Here is a 24,223-nt window from a genome sequence, read left to right as displayed (position 1 = left end):
AATCCCATGTTTCAATAGAAGACAACAACTATAACTAGGACGTAAGACTGTGAAATGTGCTGTTTGGGGATGTGAATCTTCAGATTAAAAATGTTCTTCCGCTGCCTCGACCTCTGATAAGGCTAACACTAAGCATGCGTGTTTTCACAAATGATGACACCAAAATTACTTTTCAAGAGGTTGAATTACGGTATCAGTCAGACCACCAAATCAGCCATATTGTAAACCCTTTCCGTTGCTATCACAATGAATTTTCACATCAACATGTAAATGCATTTTGTTATATGTTACATTGGTAGTGAAACTCTCGGGGGTTGTCAATATTTGAAGTTCTGACGTTGATTGGGCCATGTATTTTTACCACGATCTTAGTTCTCATATTCCTTTGGAACACTGACACTGGAATTCGTTGACTTGAAAAACGAAACTTCAAATGCTTTTTCACCCAGTGATGAGACCTGACTGTGTGATTAGTCAATGTGGCAGGAGCTAAAGTTACCATAGCTCTCATTGATCATTTCTCGGCCATTATTATTTAAAATGAAATAGCATTCGGTTTGTATATAGTGGTAGGCCTAGGCACATCGGTTCGGTGTTTAAAGGTTTGACCGTGTTTTTAAATCTTTATAAACTGCATGTTCCTCAACACCATATTTTTCGATTAGCCCTCTCTATCTAAGCCAGGGGAACAGCCGCCTTCTCTGATCATCATGTTCTGTACATGTATCTAAGTTCCCAGTCAGATAGACGTGTGATGTTGAAGTACCTTGCCACTGTTCAGTTATAGATATGTGTTGTTTACCAAACACGCGTTGTCACTAATGCACACCACCACGTCTCAACATTTGATCCTGACATGTGTTGACTTTGTATGCGCGCTATTTGTACTGACAGTAAAGGGTATTTCCATTTACTTTTCATTGATTAATTATTCGTTTCCATCAATATATGATTCTACTTATCAGGTATTGTATCTAGGTAACAGGTGTTTCTACCTAAAGGGTTCTACTCATCAGATATATAATAATGCTGATAATATAGTGAGCGTGGCGGGACCACAGTCAAGTGTATACATATGAGGATTTCCCACTTTAAAGGTTTCGCCTTAGTGAGAATTCACTGTGTGTCTGTCTGCTTCAGTACTGTGTACTGTCTATCGCTACATATGTCTCTCTACTAAATGTCCTTTCTGTCCTTTCATGAACAGGCCAGGATGAATGTCTACAATGCCTTACTTCAAAACACACTCTTTGTATATATGTTTCAGTACCATGCCCCTACGGATACTCGTCCTCTTCCAGTGGAGGTTGTGTTGAATGCCCTGACGGTCAGTATCAGGACCAGTCCGGACAACCCTCTTGTAAGAACTGTGGAGACAGCATGTACTCATTGACCCCGCGTTCCAGCAGAGCAAGATGTGTCAGTAAGTGCTTTGATTATGGAATGTCTTTAATATATCACACAACATTGAAAACGCTTGCCGTGATACTTCCTTAGATACTAACATGTTTATAATTGTGTTACAAACAGCGAGGACTTATTGTTTCAGGCAAGTGCCAGTCAGTGTATATTGAATACGCAATCACCAATAGTTATGATGCATGCTTGATTTGATTGTGGCGGTTATATGAATGTGTGTTCAAGTGATGTAACTGTATTGTTTCAGGTAAGTGTCGACCTGGGTTTTGGTCTCCAACAGGACAACAGCCATGCGACAAGTGCCGTGTCAACCATTACTGGGTGAACTCCTCCCACTGTGAACCTTGCCCAGATGATGGCTCCACTCTTTATGTGGAGGGATCCACGAATATCTCCGCATGTAGAGGTGAATACAAAGTGTTCCACTTGTTTAGCGTGCATGTATATGTGCATATTCACCCTTGAAGATCCGGGTAAGAATAGGTCTTCAGCAACCCATGCTTGTCGTAAGACGAGACTAACAGGATCGGGAGGTCAGGCTCGCTGACTTGGTTGATGTATGTCATCGAATACTAATTACTTGATCGATTCTCTGGTTTGTCAGTCACTGAATGTCTTGTCCAGACTCGATTATTTACAGACCGCCGTCATATAGTTGTAATATTGCTGAGTGCGGTAATACAATGAACTCATTTAGCAATAATCACTTATCCTGTTAAATTGGTTTCATGTCCAATTGGCTTCCATCAATATGCTCTCTGTCCATCATGTTGTGACAGTATTAGCCTTCTGTTGTCATTACCTACTCACCTTATCCCACTCACGAGAGACACGATTGTGTCCTCTCTCTGTTTCAGCACCATGTCCTATTGGTCAGTATTCCGTATGAGACTCTATAGTGTCCTCTCTCTGTTTCAGCACCATGTACTATTTGTCAGTATTCCGTGTGAGACTCTATAGTGTCCTCTCTCTGTTTCAGCACCATGTCCTACTGGTCAGTATCCCATGTGAGACTCCATAATATTCTCTCTCTGTTTCAGCACCATGTCCTATTGGTCAGTATTCCGTGTGAGACTCTATAGTGTCCTCTCTCTGTTTCAGCACCATGTCCTATTTGTCAGTATTCCGTATGAGACTCTATAGTGTCCTCTCTCTGTTTCAGCACCATGTCCTACTCGTCAGTATCCCATGTGAGACTCCATAATATTCTCTCTCTGTTTCAGCACCATGTCCTATTTGTCAGTATTCCGTGTGAGACTAAATAGTGTTATCTCTCTGTTTCAGCGCCATGTCCTATTGGTCAGTATTCCATGTGAGACTCCATAGTGTTCTCTCTCTCTGTTTCAGCACCATGTCCTATTGGTCAGTATTCCGTGTGAGACTCTATAGTGTCCTCTCTCTGTTTCAGCACCATGTCCTATTGGTCAGTATTCCATGTGAGACTAAATAGTGTTATCTCTCTGTTTCAGCACCATGTCCTATTGGTCAGTATTCCATGAGAGACTCCATAGTGTTCTCTCTCTTTGATTCAGCACCATGTCCTATTTGTCAGTATTCTATCTGAGACTTCATAGTGTTCTCTCTCTGTTTCAGCACCATGTCCTATTGGTCAGTATTCCATGAGAGACTCCATAGTGTTCTCTCTCTGTTTCAGCACCATGTCCTATTGGTCAGTATCCCATCTGAGACTCCATAGTGTTCTCTCTCTGTTTCAGCACCATGTCCTATTGGTCAGTATTCCATGAGAGACTCCATAGTGTTCTCTCTCTGTTTCAGCACCATGTCCTATTCGTCAGTATCCCATCTGAGACTCCATAGTGTTCTCTCTCTGTTTCAGCACCATGTCCTATTGGTCAGTATTCCATGAGAGACTCAATAGTGTTATCTCTCTGTTTCAGCACCATGTCCTATTGGTCAGTATTCCATGTGAGACTCCCTGGTGTTCTCTCTCTGTTTCAGCACCATGTCCTATTGGTCAGTATCCCATCTGAGACTCCATAGTGTTCTCTCTCTGTTTCAGCACCATGTCCTATTGGTCAGTATCCCATCTGAGACTCCATAGTGTTCTCTCTCTGTTTCAGCACCATGTCCTATTCGTCAGTATTCCATGAGAGACTCAATAGTGTTCTCTCTCTGTTTAAGCCCCATGTCCTATTGGTCAGTATCCCATCTGAGACTCCATAGTGTTATCTCTCTGTTTCAGCACCATGTCCTATTCGTCAGTATTCCATGTGAGACTCCCTGGTGTTCTCTCTCTGTTTCAGCACCACGTCCTATTGGTCAGTATTCCATGTGAGACTCCCTGGTGTTCTCTCTCTGTTTCAGCACCACGTCCTATTGGTCAGTATTCCATGAGAGACTCCATAGTGTTATCTCTCTGTTTCAGCACCATGTCCTATTGGTCAGTATTCCATGTGAGACTCCCTGGTGTTCTCTCTCTGTTTCAGCACCATGTCCTATTGGTCAGTATCCCATCTGAGACTCCATAGTGTTCTCTCTCTGTTTCAGCACCACGTCCTATTGGTCAGTATTCCATGTGTGACCCCATAGTGTCCTCTCTCTGTTTCAGCACCATGTCCTATTGGTCAGTATTCCATTTGTGACTCCCTGGTGTTCTCTCTCTGTTTCAGCACCATGTCCTATTGGTCAGTATTCAGTGACCGGTTACTTCCCGTGTACCTCGTGTCCTCTCCATTTCTACCAAGACTCCACGGCACAGGATCACTGCAAGGAGTGCAACACAGACCAGATCACAGAACAAACAGGCTCAACGAATTCAAGCGACTGTAAACAAGGAAGTAAGACATAGTAATTTTGACAGACGGCATTACACACTGATAACAGTAGACTATAAAGATAATCGCAATTTCTGATGTTATTATTCATGTTTCCTCCAAGACAAAGACAGTTGGATTCAGTGGAGAAGATGGGTCATCGTCATTTGTTGGCAAGATCTTACGATCAGCATTTGGTAAACTGAAATGTGTTTGACTGCATATTCGAGATATCGCCTTTCTTCCCATGGAATCAAATTAGTAGCGGTCAGGGCTCCGGTTAAGAGCTACTGGGGTGCAAGGTGGCAGCTGTATCTGTATACGCAGTTAATAATGCACTTACACAGTTGGTTCTAGCTCCCGCGAAATGCATAGAAATACAATAAAAATATATACCAGATAAAATAACACTAACATATCACATATGCATTACACCGCATAAACTACTTTTTTGTTTATTTGTTGTTTAACGCATTCCGCAATTTTCCAGCTATATGACGGCGGTCTGATAATAATCATGTCTGAACAAGACAATCCAGTGATTGACATCATGAACATCGATCCATGCAAATGGGATATGATGACATGCATCAACCAAGTCAGCGAGCCTGACCACCCGATCCCGTAAGTCGACCCTTTCGACAAGCATAGTCGCCTTTTCCGGCAAGCATGGGTTGCTGAAGCTCTATTCTACCCCGGATCTTCACGGGGCGGTTACAATATTAAAGGCCCCAGTAAAACTTTCAAATATTTTTCTGATAGAATTGTGGATGATATGTTCCCCCGATCTTCACGGGTCTACTTATTGTTACCAGGCTCATCCAATCTAACATGCTAGGTACGTGACGTGTACCTTCCCGTAGATTAACATGTTATTACAGGTTGTACTAGTTATGTGTTTCCTGCGGGATATAATCGTAATTCACGGTCGCAAAGCTTCGTTGCCTACCTGTCCTTATTGCTGTGTATTGCTGGGGAATATTTGTATTGAATGTATTTTTTGTCCATCTTGTAGATACAACGATGTGTTCTGGAGTCTGTTCTGAAAATGGCTCAAGAAGCTGTTCCTACATGTACCACCGACTCGTGTGTTCCTGTAAACAAAGTGAGTTGTTTATGGATGTTTCATAGACGGGTGTACTTGTAAACAAATTAAGTTGTTTATAGATGTTTCATAGACGGGTGTACTTGTAAACAAATTAAGTTGTTTATGGATGTTTCATAGACGGATGTACTTGTAAACAAATTAAGTTGTTTATAGATGTTTCATAGACGGGTGTACTTCTAAACACATTAAAAGTTGTTTATGGATGTTTCATAGACGGGTGTACTGGTAAACAAATTAAAACTTGTTTATGGATGTTTCATAGACGAATGTACCTGTTATACAGAGGCTGAACACGAGTTGTCCCCTCTCAAGCATATAATTACGTCACGGATTGGTTCAGTGTATCTGTAGATGTGTATACATATATAACCTATATGTTCATAAATCTACTACAGCCTCCCTAGTTAACAGGTGTGTTACAATAGTCTGCAGCACGGGCTTGTGTGGAAGAACTCCAGAGTGAGGCCAGGATACATGCCGTACATACAAGTTGATGCTAATGTCCTGTCTCACTACGATGTAGAGTGCTTATTATAGAACTATTGAATACTACAGAAACACTTCAGACTTATTAACAAGGATGAGCTGACGTGATGTGCTCGCGATAAAGCTAGGTGTTCACAATTGGTTGATGTGTTCTCGTGCTGTCTTCATGGGACAGAAGCATGTATATGATTCGTTTTTTTACTCAGTTGTCAGCAATTGAACCATCGTGTAAGATCCATAAGGTCTCAGCAGGATTTACACATGTCCTTGTTTCTCACCACATCTCACCTGTATTTACATGTGTATTTTGTGAATATGTGTAGACCTGAGACACGTTTCCTGCAAGACTAGTGCCTAGATAATATGTGTGGTCCTGAAACACTATTCCCTGCAATACTAGTCCCTGGACAATATGTGTTGACCTGAGAAACGTTTCCTGCAATACTAGTGCCTAGATGATATGTGTGGCACTGAAACACTACTCCCTGCAATATTAGTCCCTGGACAATATGTGTGGCACTCCAACACTATTCCCTGCAATATTAGTTCCTGGACAATATATGTGGCACTCAAACACTATTCCCTGCAATATTAGTTCCTGGACAATATATGTTGCACTCAAACACTATTCCCTGCAATATTAGTCCCTGGACAATATATGTGGCACTGAAACACTATTCCCTGCAATATTAGTCCCTGGACAATATGTGTGGCACTGAGGTACTGTTCTCTGCAATATTAGTCCATATCGATTGATCAACCTTGACCTTGACCCTAACTGAACCTCACCAACATAAATTTCACAGTCCTCTCCTTGACGTCTTTGATAGGCAATTTAGAAGTTTTAAGAATGTGAATGCATGAAAAAGTATTTCACGTATTCAAAGTATTCGCTCTGTATTTGCAGGCTATACCGGGGACAGGTGCGAGTCTGAAATCGACTACTGCAGATCTAACCCCTGTCTGAATGGTGCCACCTGTAAAACCCAACTTGGGGGATTCGACTGCGAATGTACTGCTGGTGAGTCCCCCCAATTATGTTGATGTATTAATAACGGATTCAATGCTTGGACAGGCGTCACATTACCATACGTAAAACATTAAAACAAACCTGAATGCTGACGTCCACTGAGTCTCGTGCTTGTGTCTGAGAAAACAGAGCTTTTTTCCACAAGACAGTGATCGTGCTTCAACCCCTTATCCGGACCACGTACCACAGTCAACGGACAAAGGGCCGGGACAACGGACAACGGACAACGAACCATAGCCAGAGCACTAGTGTTTCAATCTCAGTCAGTAAAACCTATTCTGCAACACCACAGCCCCAATCGTGTAACATTAAATAACGGGTAACCAAAGAGAAAGTACCTATGTCTTTATACAATAGTAATACCGATGAAGATGTATATGAACTTCACAACGATTATATGTTTAAGCAACGGAATGCAAGATGGAAAGGAGCGAAACAGACTTCAATCCCGGTGCTAATTTCATCGGATTCTTGTCCGGCTCTACTGTGGCTGCCTGCAGTGCTGAATGTATAAGTAACTCAGCCTGTGTTGCTACGGGGTTCTACACGCACAACAACGCGTGTATCCTACTCAATAAGGAACAAGCTGGAATGAAAAATACAACCGGCGCAACTGAGTCATACTATGAAAAGCGGTGCGAAAGAAAGCCATGTATGTATCTAATATGTTCACACATGTCCACTGTCCACTTTGGTCGTGTCTAATACAGGTGTATCAAACAATACAGGTATAGTGGTGCCAAGGCTACAGATACGAAGGTTGTGAGTTCGATTCTTGGTAGTGTAATGAAAACATTTGTCATTTGATTTTACATTTCATTACATTGTGTTCACACGCAAAATAAAATACTAGCGATAAACATTTACATTCTACAATCTAAACGGACGTTTAATTTATAAAAATATTGGGATAGAATGTAAAATCCCAGGGATATTGTAACGTCCCTGTTTATGATATTTAACCCAACTGGAGAACAAAAGGATGATGGCACTGTAGGTTTATAAGTGACATGGGTAACAATAAACGACTCTGATTGTAGAATTGCCGGTCTAATGTTATTGTGCGTGCACATGTTTACCACAGACTTCAACGGCACATATTGCCAGACGGACCTGAGGAATGACTGTTCCACCAATGACTGCCAAGGCGACAGCGTGTGCCGGGATCTGATTGGTGGATACGAGTGTGTGTGTCCCTCTGGCGGCCAGTACACACAGCCACAGTAGGTCACATGTAACATGCGTCGTGCGAATGCAGTTTCCGTAACAATGAGTTACAATAATATCCACCAGGTGCTGGTTTACAGAAAGGAGCAGCGTGTCACAATAGACGAACCTAAATAAAATTAGCTGTTCATTCATCAGATATATCATAAACTAATGTCAATTTTGTTCATATCCGAAATCGCCTACTCTTAATTTCTAAACATGAAGGAAAGGACGAAACGAAGGTGAACCGATGGGTGAACTGATGGGGAACTGATTGGTGAACTGATGGGTGAACTGATTGGGGAACTGATGGGGAACTGATGGGGGAACTGAAGGGGGAACTGATGGGGAACTGATGGGTGAACTGATGGGTGAACTGATGGGTGAACTGATGGGGAACTGATGGGGAACTGAAGGGGGAACTGATGGGGGTACTGGAGGGGGAACTGAATGAGAACTAAAGATGGAACTGAAGGGTGACTGATGGGGAAACTGATGGAGAAAATGATGGGAACACCTGTATGATTCACAATCATATATCAGACTTGTTGACACCTCGTTACAAGAATTGTGACAATCGTTGATCAGTTAGAAAATATCAACGCTTATTGGCTGAAATGCTGTGACAGGTTATTATTCTGTTTGCAGTTGTGAAAGTAAGAACAACTCCTGCAGTGAGGACCCCTGCAAGAACGGTGGCACGTTTAATTCCTGGGGGGATGTTCGGTATCAGTGCACCTGTCGTCCAGGCTTCACAGGGGTTAACTGTGAGACTGACATTGGTAAGTCATATCTAGGCACATCTTCCCGAGGCAATCTTTTCATGCTTTTAAGCAAGGTGCTCACGTGATTTGATGCATTTCGCGATGTAAGATGTTTTATCACAATATAGATCTTGACTATCAATCAGATCGTCTTGACTGGGCGCCACCGTATTGTTTGAAGCAAATGCAAGTGATACGAGAGGTTAAATCTGATTGGCCAATAGTTGAGGCATAGAAAGGACATAACTCGTAATAGCCACTGGTGGCGCTACGATCGAGTCCAGGAATTCCAGCCTAGTTCGGCAAGGGTGGAAACTGGACTTTTAAAGTCAGTTAACTCTCTTGCCTCGGGAAGATGGTCTAGGCAGTGCAGTTACATGTATATAGAATGTTAACCGTGAGACCGACGTGGGTACGTCGTGTGTAGACAGTGTAGTAACATGTATCTAGGATGTTAACTGTGAGACTGACGTGGGTAAGTCGCGTGTAGACAGTGTAGTTACATGTATTTAGGGTGTTAACTGTGAGACTGACGTGGGTAAGTCGTGTGTAGACAGTATAGTTACATGTATATAGGGTGTTAACCGTGAGACTGCCGAGGGTACATCGTGTGTAGACAGTGTAGTTACATGTATTAAAAGGTGTTAACCGTGAGACTGCCGAGGGTAAGTCGTGTGTAGACAGTATAGTTACATGTATATAGGGTGTTAACCGTGAGACTGCCGAGGGTACGTCGTGTGTAGACAGTGTAGTTACATGTATAAAAAGGTGTTAACCGTGAGACTGACGTGGGTAAGTCGTGTGTAGACAGTGTAGTTACATGTATATAGTGTGTTAACTGTGAGACTGACATGGGTAGGTCGTGTGTAGACAGTGTAGTTACATGTATATAGGGTGTTAACTGTGAGACTGACGTGGGTAAGTCGTGTGTAGACAGTGTAGGTACATGTATATAGGGTGTTAACTGTGAGACTGCCGAGGGTAAGTCGTGTGTAGACAGTGTAGTTACATGTATATAGGATGTTAACTGTGAGACTGACGTGGGTAAGTCGCGTGTAGACAGTTTAGGTACATGTATATAGGGTGTTAACTGTGAGACTGACGTGGGTAAGTCGCGTGTAGACAGTGTAGTAACATGTATATAGAGTGTTAACCGTGAGACTGCCGTGGGTAAGTCGTGTGTAGACAGTGTAGTTACATGTATAAAAAGGTGTTAACTGTGAGACTGACGTGGGTAAGTCGCGTGTAGACAGTGTAGTTACATGTATAAAAAGGTGTTAACTGTGAGACTGACGTGGGTAAGTCGTGTGTAGACAGTGTATTTACATGTATATAGGGTGTTAACCGTGAGACTGCCGTGGGTAAGTCGTGTGTAGACAGTGTAGTTACATGTATAAAAAGGTGTTAACTGTGAGACTGACGTGGGTAAGTCGCGTGTAGACAGTGTAGTTACATGTATAAAAAGGTGTTAACTGTGAGACTGACGTGGGTAAGTCGTGTGTAGACAGTGTAGTTACATGTATATAGAGTGTTAACCGTGAGACTGCCGTGGGTAAGTCGTGTGTAGACTGTGTAGTTACATGTATATAGGATGTTAACTCTGAGACTGCCGTGGGTAAGTCGTGTGTAGACAGTGTAGTAACATGTATATAGGGTGTTAACTGTGAGACTGCCGTGGGTAAGTCGTGTGTAGACTGTGTAGTTACATGTATATAGGATGTTAACTGTGAGACTGACGTGGGTAAGTCGTGTGTAGACAGTGTAGTTACATGCATAAAAAGGTGTTAACTGTGAGACTGACGTGAGTAAGTCGTGTGTAGACAGTGTAGGTACATATATTTAGGGTGTTAACTGTGAGACTGACGTGGGTAAGTCGTGTGTAGACAGTGTAGTTACATGTATATAGGGTGTTAACTTTGAAACAGTGCAGTTACACGTTGAGGTGTTGTTACCTGTGAAAGTGTCGTTTTTGTCTTGAATACTGTTTGTTTACATCTACATCTTGTGTTAACTGGCTCTGTGAAATCCATTGATTTTTTTGATAAAATGTGGTATCGGCATTGATTATCACTTGTGTAAATGTCGCTCTGTCTCCCCACAGATGAGTGTAAGCAGAACCCGGATGGCTGTCTGTACGGCGGCAGGTGTGTCGATGGCTCCAACTCCTACAACTGCTCGTGTAAACCCGGCTTCGGAGACGACCACTGTCAGAATGAGGCGATCTTGTGTACAGTAGGACGCTGCAGCAACGGCCTCTGTATCAGCAATTACGACAACGTCACCGCTGACTGCATCTGCGAGGATCCCTTTGAACAATGTAAATTGAGCTCTTGATTTCCAGTGTATTAATATGGGGGAATTGTGAAGCACGGTTTTTAATAAACACGTTCCCCATACAGATGATAGGCTTCAGATGCACCAAGTACTCTACGTTTGTGGTTACAGCCGAGTGTTTGATGGTTTTAATGTATGATCTATTTTATTGTATGTTATGGTATAGGCAATGACTTGTCTGTGCCTGACCTGCTCACTTGATGGCCACAGTGTCGCTTAATCTTCTTATACTACTGATTAAAAGGTTTTCCTCTGCTTTTTTCAATGAATATATATCAGCTATATCATTAGAATGCAGGTGGGCCATAGAAACCTAATACAGGGAAAGTCTAATACTAAACAACTGCTTCTCCAGATTCCAATGGCGAGTGTACCGGGATCAACTTCTGTTCCCCATCCCCCTGTACCACCAACAACACTGAACGCTGTGAGAGTCTCTCAGACGGCTACCGCTGTGTGTGCAAGTCCGGCTACGAGGGATCACTGTGTCAGCACAACATCGACGACTGTGCCAGTAGCCCGTGTGTGCATGGAACCTGTACAGACAAACTGACCACGTTCTCCTGTCAGTGTGACGCTGGCTGGACAGGTAAACTGACCATGTTCTCATGTCAGTGTGACGCTGGCTGGACAGGTAAACTGACCATGTTCTGCTGTCAGTTTGACCCTGGATGGACAGGTAAACTGACCACGTCCTCCTGTCAGTGTGACGCTGACTGGACAGATAAACTGACCACGTTCTCCTGTCAGTGTGATGCTGGCTGGACCGGTAAACTGACCACGTTCTCCTGTCAGTGTGACGCTGGCTGGACGGGTAAACTGACCACGTTCTCCTGTCAGTGTGACGTTGAATGGCAGGTAAACTGACCACGTGATTCTGTCAGCATTGGGTAGATGTATTTCAGATAAAACAGAAAGGCTGTTGTAACTACATATCGAACTGTACAGTCTCGTCATGTCAATCAACACTAGATAGATGTGTACAACATTTAAGATTATTGTACTGATATAGCGAGGTGCATGCAGTATATTGCCAGCCCAGTGAGATACCATGCTACAGTGTAACAGCAGAAAGGCCCTTCAAACTGCATATAACACTACGAAGGAGGTCCGCGAGTCAAGAAGAATTAGTATGTTTAAACATTGAAGTTCTTTCATGAGCCTATAGATATGCTGTGAAATGACTGAGACCTATTGGAAAGCTTAGTTTTGTGCATTGGTTGTTTGTCAGGTACAACATGTGAGTCTGACATCGTGGACTGCACAGATCAATGTCACCAAGAGCAAACAGATCGCTGTGTGGATCTGAACCAGGACTACAGGTGTGAGTGTGAGGCTGGATACAGTGGTAAAAACTGTACAGTAAGTACTGACCTTAACTCGGTCACGGCCTTCCACCACTGTACACATCACACTATCCTGTCACACCCGTCTTGTACACATCACACTATCCTGTCACACCCATGTTGTACACATCACACTATCCTGTCACACCCGTCTTATATACATCACACTATCCTATCACACCCGTGTTGTACACATCACACTATCCTGTCACACCCGTGTTGTACACATCACACTATCCTGTCACACCCGTGTTGTACACATCACACTATCCTGTCACACCCGTGTTGTACACATCACACTATCCTGTCACACCCGTGTTGTACACATCACACTATCCTGTCACACCAGTGTTGTACACATTGTACTATCCTGTCACACCAGTGTTGTACAAATCACACTATCCTGTCACACCCGTGTTGTACACATCACACTATCCTGTCACACCCGTGTTGTACACATCACACTATCCTGTCACACCCGTGTTGTACACATCGCACTATCCTATCACACCCGTGTTGGACACATCATACTATCCTATCACACTCGTCTTGTACACATCATACTATCCTATCACAACCGTGTTGGACACATCATACTATACTATCACGCCCGTGTTTGACACATCATACTATCATATCACACCTGTGTTGTACACATCACACTATCACATCACAACCGTGTTGTACACATCACAGTATCCTACCACACCGTCTTGTCCACATCACACTATCATATCAGACCCGTGTTGTACACATCATACTATCCTATCACTACCGAGTAGTAGACATCACACTATCATATCACACCCGTGTTGTACACATAACACTATCATATCACACCCGTGTTGTGGACATCATACTTTCCTATCACAAGCGTCTTGTACACATCACGCTATCCTATGACACCTGTGTCATTCCATTTTTTGCCTGTAGACTGCATCAAAGTCCCTTCCAGTATTCTGTATAATAATCCCGTGTGATGTTTTTGTTACTCTGTGTGTTTCTGTTACTTGTCTGTATTTCTACGTCCTACCAAATGCAACACCTACTGATTGAGGGTAACGAATATTGAATAATGTCTTTATTACACAATAGCTCTATTTCTGATAAAACTGTTAGTGTAATAATTCCCCAGGAGCTGCTCAACGAGTGCGACTCCCTGCCCTGTATGCATGGTGGCACCTGTGTCGATCAACTGGCTGACTACTCGTGTAACTGTACACCTGGCTGGGAGGGCAAGAACTGCCAGAATATCAGCAACACGTGTACCGGCATCTCGTGTCAGAATGATGCCACCTGCTACCCTGTGTTTCAAGACTACTTCTGCAGGTGTGTGATGGCGCAGTAATGGCGGTCAAGTTGATCTTCGTCATAACACAAATATGACTTTATTTGAACGTTTATATTAAGAACGGATAGATTAGAACATGTGCTGGATGTATCCATGTTTTACGTAAGTTACATAAACAAGAATATATCGTAGGGAGGTATTTCCAAATAGGTACGTTGAAGGTAACCCTTTTAAACTATGTATGAAATTGAAGCAAACAAAAATGAGACAATTTGTTTTGTAATTGTGTCACATGTGCACATTCCATTTGTCATTTTAGGGCAATAACTTGTAAACATAACCACATACAAGTGATACACGAAACAGGGAACACGTAACAGCTGTGAATTAAAGTGGTGATTGACCAGCAAGTAAGGACGGAAAGAAACGTCGTGGAGGGCCCCTGCTGGAACCAATCTGACGGTGACAGGTTAACAGATGATGACCAATAAAAATGACGGAATTATGACTGATCATCTCTGAATATCTGAGCTTGTACACAGCAGACGAAGTTCAACATTAAACATATCGTTTTAAATTTCAACAAAATCCGTAAGAGCGCTGTCGTTTTACTTGATTTTCTGGTGAATGTCTGATTTGCTTGCAGACCTCCGTCGCTTGGCGGGAGTACTGCTGTGCGGCGTCAGACAACATTCAATTACTTTCTTAAAATGTGTGCCGGTGGGGCAGGAGATGGAATGGAGTGATCCATTCGTGAGGTGTTGTCGCAGGTGTTCAGTGATCCATTCGTGTGGTGTTGTCGCTGGTGTTCAGTGATCCATTCGTGTGGTGTTGTCGCTGTTGTTCAGTAATCCATTCGTGCGGTGTTGTCGCTGGTGTTCAGTGATCAATGCGTGTGGTGCTATCGCTGGTCTTCAGTGATCCATTTGTGTGGTGCTATCGCTGTTTTTCAGTGATCCATTCGTGTAGTGCTGTCTCTGGTTTTCAGTGATCCATTTGTGTGGTGCTATCACTGGTTTTCAGTGATCCATTTGTGTGGTGCTATCGCTGTTTTTCAGTGATGCATCCGTGTGGTGTTGTCGCTGGTCTTCAGTGATCCATTCCTGTGATGTTCGCCGCTGGCTTGCTGTTTGCGCCCAGTTGGAACTGCTTCGGCAGAGGGTCAAGGCTGGTTATCCGGGGTTTTTTATGTGATGAACCTGGAGACTAATTGATTAATTTGAACAATAGTGAAAGGTTCAAAGTGAGTGAGTGAGTGAGTTACGCTTGCATTTCGCAATATTCCAGAAGTATCACAGCGGTGGACACCACTTATTCAACCTATACGGGGAATCCAACCCGGGATTTCGGCGTAAGGAGCGAACGCTTTAACCACTAGGCTATCCCACCATCCCCGAAGAGGTCAAAGGATATCAGAGGGTAGATAATTGTTTGATGGATATCGATCTTGGCAAAATGTAATGTGTAGCTTGTTGACAACACATGAAAAGTTTTAGCACTAATTCGCAAAACTTTCCGGGGCACTAATTGTAATTCCATTGACTTCAGCTGCCAGAAGGGGACCCAGGGACGTCTGTGTGAAAACACACGCACAGTGTGTGATCTGGTCAAGCCGTGTACCACCCAGGGTACATGCCAGCAGTCGGGCGGGTCAGCAACATGCAACTGTCAATCATGTAAGTGTCTTGTGGCAGCTGTGGTCGATATTACCTCAGTGTCTGGTACCAGCTGTAGTCCACATGTTACCTCAGTGTCTGAAGGCAGCTGTAGCCGATATTACCTCAGTGTCCGGTGGCGTTTATTGTCGATATTACCTCAGTGTCTGGTGGCAGTTATATTCGATATTACCTTAGTGTCTGGTGGCAGCCATAGGCGATATAACCTCAGTGTCTGGTGGCAGCTGTAGTCCACATATTACCTCAGTGTCTGGTGGCAGCTATAGTCGATGTTACCTCAGTGTCTGACGGCAGCTGTAGTCGATATTACCTCAGTGTCTAGTGGCAGCTGTGGTCGATATTACCTCAGTGTCTGGTGGCAGCTGTAGTCCACATATTACCTCAGCGTCTGATAGCCGCTGAAGCCGATATTTCCTCAGTGTCTGGTGGCGTCTATAGACCACACTACGTCAGTGTCTGGTGGCAGTTTTAGTCTATATTACCTCAGTGTCTTGTGGCAGTTTTAGTCGATATTACCCCAGTGTCTGGTGGCAGTTTTAGTCGATATTACCTCAGTGTCTGGTGGCAGTTTTAGTCTATATTACCCCAGTGTCTGGTGGCAGTTTTAGTCTATATTACCTCAGTGTCTGGTGGCAGTTTTAGTCTATATTACCTCAGTGTCTGGTGGCAGTTTTAGTCTATATTACCTCAGTGTCTGGTGGCAGTTTTAGTCTATATTACCTCAGTGTCTGGTGGCAGTTTTAGTCGATATTACCTCAGTGTTTGGTGGCAGTTTTAGTCTATATTACCTCAGTGTCTGGTGGCAGTTTTAGTCTATATTACCTCAGTGTCTGGTGGCAGTTTTAGTCGATATTACCTCAGTGTTTGGTGGCAGTTTTAGTCTATATTACCTCAGTGTCTGGTGGCAGTTTTAGTCTATATTACCTCAGTGTCTGGTGGCAGTTTTAGTCGATATTACCTCAGTGTCTGGTGGCAGTTTTAGTCAATATTACCTCAGTGTCTGGTGGCAGTTTTAGTCTATATTACCTCAGTGTCTGGTGGCAGTTTTAGTCGATATTACCTCAGTGTCTGGTGGCAGTTTTAGTCTATATTACCTCAGTGTCTGGTGGCAGTTTTAGTCGATATTACCTCAGTGTCTGGTGGCAGTTTTAGTCTATATTACCTCAGTGTCTGGTGGCAGTTTTAGTCTATATTACCTCAGTGTCTGGTGGCAGTTTTAGTCTATATTACCTCAGTGTCTGGTGGCAGTTTTAGTCTATATTACCTCAGTGTCTGGTGGCAGTTTTAGTCGATATTACCTCAGTGTCTGGTGGCAGTTTTAGTCTATATTACCTCAGTGTCTGGTGGCAGTTTTAGTCTATATTACCTCAGTGTCTGGTGGCAGTTTTAGTCTATATTACCTCAGTGTCTGGTGGCAGTTTTAGTCTATATTACCTCAGTGTCTGGTGGCAGTTTTAGTCGATATTACCTCAGTGTCTGGTGGCAGCTGTACTCGATATAACCTGAACACATTCTACTACTGATGTGTGTATGTTTATATTTCTGTCTTTTAGTATACAGTGGGGTGTCCTGTGAGCTGATCAAGGATGGTTGTTCCGACAATGTGTGTAGCAATGGTGGCAACTGCTCTCTCCTCGAGCCAATGGGACACAGTTGTGCCTGCCCAGAAGGTGGGTTTCCTGACCCTCACTGTATAATGGGACCAGATCTATGTTAACATTGGGCACCTCTGCTACAACCGACACCTTCTAACCATCTAAATGGGCGTACATGTCACTGAACACTTGCCTTTCGATTCTACACTAATACTGCCAATTTAAGTCATCCTAGATGGACCCAAATCTCTCAAGACATTGGGCACCCCTGAAACATGTTACACATGCAAGGCCACTGAATCATATACACCTATATACACAAGTCACTCAAGATGGCACCAACTTCACTCATTTTTGGTTGCTCTACGATAGTCTGATTCTCCTTCTTTCCTTGACTCTCTCCATATCTCTCCAGGATTTAGCGGTGATAATTGCGAGAATGAGGACGATATTTGCCAGAACAAGTGTCTGGCATCTGGCATTAACTGTGTTAAAGAGGGACGCAAGGCGTTCTGCCTGTGTCCGCCACCAAAGATTCTCTCGGGATCAACATGTAAAGGTAAGAATATAAGGTGAAACTAGAATTAAATTAAACATTTGACATTTGGCTGATTACTTTATATCTTTATTATTGTGTTCATCTATATGGTGATTTCCGATATAATTAGACATCTTCTGCAATTAATTTGTTCACGTTTTCACGCAGATCAAACATAAATGTTCGGTTCACAGACACATCTCCTGACTTTGACCTGTACCTTGACAACGGTTTCGCTTCCATCGTCGAGTCGTATAGCCCGTTCGAGCTATCAGGCGACCTGTCCATCATGTTCTGGATTGGCTACCTCAACTCCGGCAGATCGGTCATAATATCTAACCTGTAAGACTTTCTACTTCTTGTGTATGTAATGCCTCCTGATTTCGTGATCATTCATGTTCTGGTTTCCCGTCAGTTTCCTTATTGTGAGGGTGTCTCTTGCAGTGACGGCAGTGAAAAGTATTTCGAGCTGTTCCAAGACCGTGTCCAGTTTTCTGGCGCTGGACAGGTGGTCAGTAAGACGCTAGACAAAGCAGATCTGGAGACAGTCAAGGGTCAATGGGATCACGTGGCAGCCACGTGGACAAGAAACGGGTCAATCAGTGTGTATGTTAACGGAATAAAAGTCACATCAGGACATATTAACGTCAATCTCACAGGCAGCAACAGGTAGGTTATATATACTCGTTGTTGAACATTCAGAGTGAGTCATCAGCTCTGACACATGTTGCGTGGTGTGCTCGTGTGTTGACAATAAGTCGGTAATGATGGGGTTATAGCAGCAGGCAGTAAACTACATCACACCCGATTTCCTTTGAACTGTTCGTCGAGGTTTAGGATAAGATAGATACGAGGATATACTTATTTGCATCGACCTGTGAAGGAGTTGTTGGATGACTGGAGAGTTACTGGATGCTCTACAGTAATTTACGCACTGACATGGTTACAGAATATGTCTATACATCCAGTTACTGAGGTACAGTGACGTTCCATAATGCTGTCATTAATGCTGTGTATAGTGTGTGGTACACCCGTACTTTCAGCCTGAAGATTGTCTGGTTCGACCCCAACTTCAAGGGTTACATCTCCCGCCTAACTGTGTGGAGAAGCATCCTAACCCACAGTGATGTGTCTAATGTTTTGGGGAACTCGAACTACCAATCTACAGGTGACCTTGCCCTTGGCTGGAACCTCTACAAGATGGGGGGAGGAAGTAGAACGTACTCACCAAGCAAGGCAGGTCCCGGTGTTACACTGTGCGAGTCGGGGCGTGTCATGGCGGAAAATTGCACTGGACAGCCAGGTAACAAAATATCTGATAACAGAATTACAAGTTCAAGGACACATAGAACCCAAAGATGATGACATTGCATAAATATAAAGGATAGACCACTGATGTTCATAGTAGTTCATACTTAAGTATACCTTCGATATCAAAGCTTTTAAAATCTAAAAAATAAAAATTGCGTCTATGCTCTCCCGACACATGAACAGTATGTTCTGGGAATGATTTCTGGGAGTATTGGTGACATGAGTTTGTTTTCGGTAAAGACTATTTACTGTCAACAAATGTTCACCTTTTGTAATTATACGATTATCTCGACGCCTGTTGTTTGTGACATCTGTAGGTGTTATGTGTCATCTTCCACAGACAAGAAGACACCCAATTTGTACAACTGCCCAACCAATAACATCGTGTACAACTCGAGCACGCGCGTCGTGGAGGCCATTGCCGTCTTCACAGCGCCCTCTACAGACGGTAACGCAACAGTAGCAAGTACATTCACAGGTGAATGATATAGTTATTAAACAGTCCATAGACACATAGTACATTCTGTCAGACTGTTTCTTCAGAGGAGTCTCCCATGACAAATACAGTGTCAAACACGGGTGCAGAGGTCCACATATACATGAATGGTATGTATGCAGAACAGGTGTACATGCAGGTGTGTGTGCAGGTGTATGTGCAGGTTTATGTGCAGGTGTATCTGCATGTGTGTGTGAGCAGGTATGTGTGCAGATGTGTTCAGGTGTATGTGCAGATATTTACAGACGTGTGTTTTGGTGTGTGTAGGTGTAAGTGCAGGTGTATGCACATATGTACAATGTCTGTACATTCTATTTGACGGAAATTTCAAATTTCTGTTTCAAATGAAATAATTTCCGGATCATTAACAATATTGAACGATATGTTCCAGATGAACTCATGATGCGAGGCAGGTATGATGTTGTTTATGCTGCTATGGACACCGAAGGAAACGCCGAACTTTGCAGATTCAAGATCTATATAACAGGTGAGGTATTAATGCCAATTCCACTGTCATATCTAACTTGAATAATTCAAGCGAAATTGAATATTTTAAACTTGAAAGAGATGAGCGTGTCACGGTTGCCTTCAATCAGTTCTTTTACAACGAAATAATTCAAAACTAATCTAGCAAATGATTATTAGATTTACAGTTGTACCAAACATAGAATACAATGGAGACGTCGTACATCGTATGGACATTATCACAAACGTAAAGTTCCGAGCCACTGACGGTGGTGAATGGGCTGTTCATGTCCACCCGAAAGAAGACAAGTGATCATATGTTTCTTTTAATAAAAGGCGTGGTGTGTCCTGTTACATGATCTGTTCCGTGAATCACTGAAACCTTCGGACTTCGTAAAATGTCCCAATGTTGGTTTTATGTCAATACAAGGTTGAGTTGCCGTCCTCAAAAGAATCATGCCCGTATCCACATCAGTTGCTACTAAGCGCGATACGATTCTTGCGACACAGCTGTTTTGGTTACAACAGTCAAGGCCTTAGCAACTTGTACAAAATAGTTTGTGGTAGTCATGTCGAGTATAGTTCCAAACTTGACACATATACCGGTTTTCTTTTTGGTGAACAGTTGACTTGCATTTGCATGTGTGGCGGGTAGCACCGATAGGGCTCCCCTGGTATCATCACTATTTGATAGTGGTTCATAAACACATGACTCATGATAGAGTCGGATTCTTACAATCGACTCTGCTTTTTAGCAGAGATTTACTTATGAATATGGAAATGGATTTTGCCACTTGTATTTACTTCTACGAGTGAGTTATGATGAAATCAGGGGCGGTTGTACATATTACTGATGAATACGGGTGACAATGATTCCATCATGCAAATCCAATCACATTGACTGGCTCATTGTTACCCAATGATCCTTGCAGGATCAAGCACGTGCAGCACAGAGGGCTTCCTGAATACCGCTCATTGTGGAACGACTGCTATTCGTGACTTCTGCCCCGCCGGCCAAGCCCCTTCCATCCCAACGCCAAATATTCTTCGTTGTGGTAAACTTGGGTCTTACAATCTGGACAGTCCCTTGGATCTGTACACAGCGCCTGCTTGTGGAGGTAGGGCTACATAGAGTGAGGGATAGGATTTGATGTGTGTTTGTTTGTTTGTTTGTTGTTTAATGCTGCACTGAGCAATATTCCACCTGTATGGCGGCGGTCTGTTATTAATCGAGTCTGGACCAGACAATCCAGTGATTGGGATCATGAGCATCGATCCAAGCAATTGGGATACGATGACATGCATCAACCACGTCAGCGAGCCTGAGCACCCGATCCCGTTAGGCAGCATAGTATCGACAAGCGTAGTCGCCTCTTACAGCAAGAATGCGTCGCTGAAGACCTATTCTACCCCGGATCTTCAATGGTCTGCATTTAAAGTGTATTACACAAGAGAGACTCTACCGTATATATCTTGTAATTTGTGAGGTTTGATCATACGTTGCAATATTTTCAGCAACATCGGCGCAAAAGTATTCATTGGAGTTCACCCTCACCTACAGCATGACTTTAACCTGTTCCAACTTCCTGAAGGACAGCTTGTTGAGAGAGTTGAGGAGCAAGTTTGAGAATACCCTCTCTGTGCGGTGGCCGGGGTTGTGTGTTGGTGCCTGTACAAACCTGGTAGCTACAGGACGTTGCGAGGCGAGACAAATAGTTGTCAGTGCTACGTTGACAAAACTTGAGTGAGTGGGAGCATGAACACTAATTGACCATATACTAACCAACGCAATATATATCGACATGCCAAGCCAGTCATAAGAAGTCTCAAAGTAATCTGCTTTCGTTAATTTATTATTCCAACCACTGTGGGTTTTGATAATTCTGATAGCCGCAGGATTGATAAGACATGTGGAATGCGATGAACAACGTGTGAATCATTCAGTTCAAATCCAAATGTGCTTGCTTTATTGGAGGAGAAACGCTTTTTTTTAAGAGATAAGTGACAAATAAGGAAGAGAGAAAAGCCTTATTATTGGAAGCGCACCCCTCTATTGACAGAGAGACGATAACCAGGCAGGATAACAGCATCACACTGTCGCCGGACGACATCATCAAGATTACAGCGATTGAAGGAAATGATTTAAGTGACGGGGCCTTCACGGTGAGTAAATACAGGCGACAAAATCCTTTCCATATTCATAAGAAATATCAGCTGATTGTACAATTTGGACTATATAATATGTGCTTATGAAATCATTATCAAATAGGTATTCCCGAAAAGATGAGTGCATCCTGCATCATCGGTGCCACCCGTCTCAAATCAATTGTTCACCTGAAGAAGAAAAAGGAAGAAGAAGAACTTTTAATTGCATGAAGGCCTCGGGCCCATATACAATTACAGTTCACAATATACCAATTGTTCACAGATGCAACGGTAAAGTAACGTGACACATGACTTATGTCATAATTGAATTGTACTACTTGTTCTTTTTGCATAAGCGTAATATAGGAAACGTGATAAACTATTTAAGACTGCTTCATTGTTATTACACATAATAGATTTGAAATGGTTCAAGCTAGGATATCTGCAAAGTTTTGCCGGTAAGTATTCTTTTCTGAGATCATTATAACATGAACAAATGAGTAAAAAATGAAATTCATCCTCTATACCATTATTACAGACTGGACATATTCGAAAAGACTTTTCTATCGACAGATGTCTGCCTTCATTATTCTTCAATTTTAAAAGACCTGCTATAAACCTTACAATTATTTTTCTAAATTTTCTTTCATACAAAACTGAAAGTTATTTTTCAGGTTCTAAAAGACTTTTAAACTCTGCATATAAATGATATCTTGAACTAGAGTTTAAGACTGATCTCCAGTTTTGGTAAAACATGTTTATACAAGTATCCTTAAAAAGTCGTAGAAATGAAAGCTGGTTCCCAACTGTTTGCGATATCCATACAAAACCAAAGCCATGAGAAAAAAGAAGTAAACGAATGTTAGAAGCCCATGTATGGCGTCCACAGTTATCTTAATACAATAACATATTATAATAATAATAACTACAGATTTATATAGCACTGGTATCCAGTTCGAAGAACTGCTCAAAAGCGCTTCATTTGAGTCTACACAAAACAGAGAGACATTGCACAGCTAGGAAAACACAAAGCCTCAATACTCCAAGAAATATTTGGTGAAAAGACAGGTTTTGAGTCTTGATCGGAACAAAGTAGGACTGTCAGTGTTCCTGATATCCAATGGCAGCCTATTCCATAGCTCAGGGGCAACTTTGGCGCAACCCCGACCTCCAAAAGTCGCCGTTCTAACAATAGGCACAAAGAGTAGGGACTGGCAGCTTGATCTGAGAGATCTCCCAGCACGTACTCTTCAAGAAGCTCGCTGATATAAGTTGGTTTTTGATTGTGTCTCGCATTGAACACAATCAGTATCACTTTATACTGGATTCTCTCATTGATTTTGAGCCAGTGGAGGTTCCGTAGAATCGGTGTGATATGGTCAAACTTTTTGGATTTAGTAACAAGCCTGGCAGCACAATTTTGAACTCTTTGAAGTTTAGTCAAAAGGTTATGAGGAAGGCCGATAAGTAGTCCATTACAGAAATCTAGATGTGATAGAACACATGCGTGAAATAGAGAAGCAGCTGTTTTTGCATTTATACACTGGCGAATCTGTCCAATATTCCTGATGTTCAGATGTGCTCGCTTGCAGATGGTATCAACGTATGAAGCCATAGATAGTGATGAGTTGAAAATCACACCCAGGTTACGAACTTCTTTGCCTGGAACGATCATATTGCCTCCGATGTCGAAACTAGGATAGCTCACTCGGTTTCTGATGGCATTGTTGCACATCAAGAGATCTTCAGTTTTGTCACAGTTTAATTTGAGAAAATTTGTCAGCATCCAGTTCTTCACGTTATCTATACAGGTCTGCAACCTTTGAAGGGATTTTTGCACTGAGTGAAGTTGATTCGGTTTAAAGGACATATAGAGTTGTGTGTCATCTGCATACAGATGAAAAAAGTATTCCATGATGTCGGGCAATATCACCAAGTGGAGATGTATAGATGGTGAATAGCCATATAAGCCTTTAAGCCTTTTTTGGCAATCTGTCTTCATTCATATGAATTAATTTAAGCCAAAACTTAAGTGTTCTAACAAAGGAGTTGATGTACAGTGGATTTTAGCATTTGGGGTTTGTTGTCCTACTTGCAGGAATTTCTTTCAAATTTGGAAAACATCTATGGTGTTTCTAAGGACATCAGTAAGTGTGGTACTTGACTGTGGTGTTATTTGTAGGACATCGGTAAGTGTGGTACTTGACTGTGGTGTTATTTGTAGGACTTCGGTAAG

At 42.6% G+C, this 24,223-nt stretch overlaps 1 protein-coding gene across 1 annotated transcript in view; it reads left to right on the top strand.

The window, feature by feature from the left end:
* The window catches only part of LOC139469396 (uncharacterized), a 79,128-nt gene that overhangs the window by 33,591 nt on the left and 21,314 nt on the right, over positions 1–24,223 (top strand). Inside the window, 23 exon segments of the mRNA XM_071251561.1 lie at positions 1,268–1,423; positions 1,667–1,825; positions 4,050–4,217; positions 5,209–5,298; positions 6,695–6,808; positions 7,224–7,469; positions 7,902–8,040; positions 8,675–8,808; positions 10,892–11,107; positions 11,480–11,713; positions 12,356–12,486; positions 13,606–13,799; positions 15,310–15,437; positions 16,991–17,107; positions 17,448–17,591; positions 17,765–17,912; positions 18,015–18,239; positions 18,614–18,873; positions 19,222–19,359; positions 19,769–19,864; positions 20,775–20,960; positions 21,358–21,586; positions 21,903–22,005. Of these exon segments, the coding sequence (XP_071107662.1) occupies positions 1,268–1,423; positions 1,667–1,825; positions 4,050–4,217; positions 5,209–5,298; positions 6,695–6,808; positions 7,224–7,469; positions 7,902–8,040; positions 8,675–8,808; positions 10,892–11,107; positions 11,480–11,713; positions 12,356–12,486; positions 13,606–13,799; positions 15,310–15,437; positions 16,991–17,107; positions 17,448–17,591; positions 17,765–17,912; positions 18,015–18,239; positions 18,614–18,873; positions 19,222–19,359; positions 19,769–19,864; positions 20,775–20,960; positions 21,358–21,586; positions 21,903–22,005 (3,755 nt within the window).

Source organism: Haliotis cracherodii, unplaced genomic scaffold (assembly GCF_022045235.1).
Source record: "Haliotis cracherodii isolate W230 unplaced genomic scaffold, xgHalCrac1.p SCAF_2, whole genome shotgun sequence".
Lineage (NCBI taxonomy): Eukaryota > Metazoa > Mollusca > Gastropoda > Lepetellida > Haliotidae > Haliotis > Haliotis cracherodii.
Note: the sequence above shows the minus strand (reverse complement) of the source record. Positions and strands in the feature narration are given on the sequence as shown.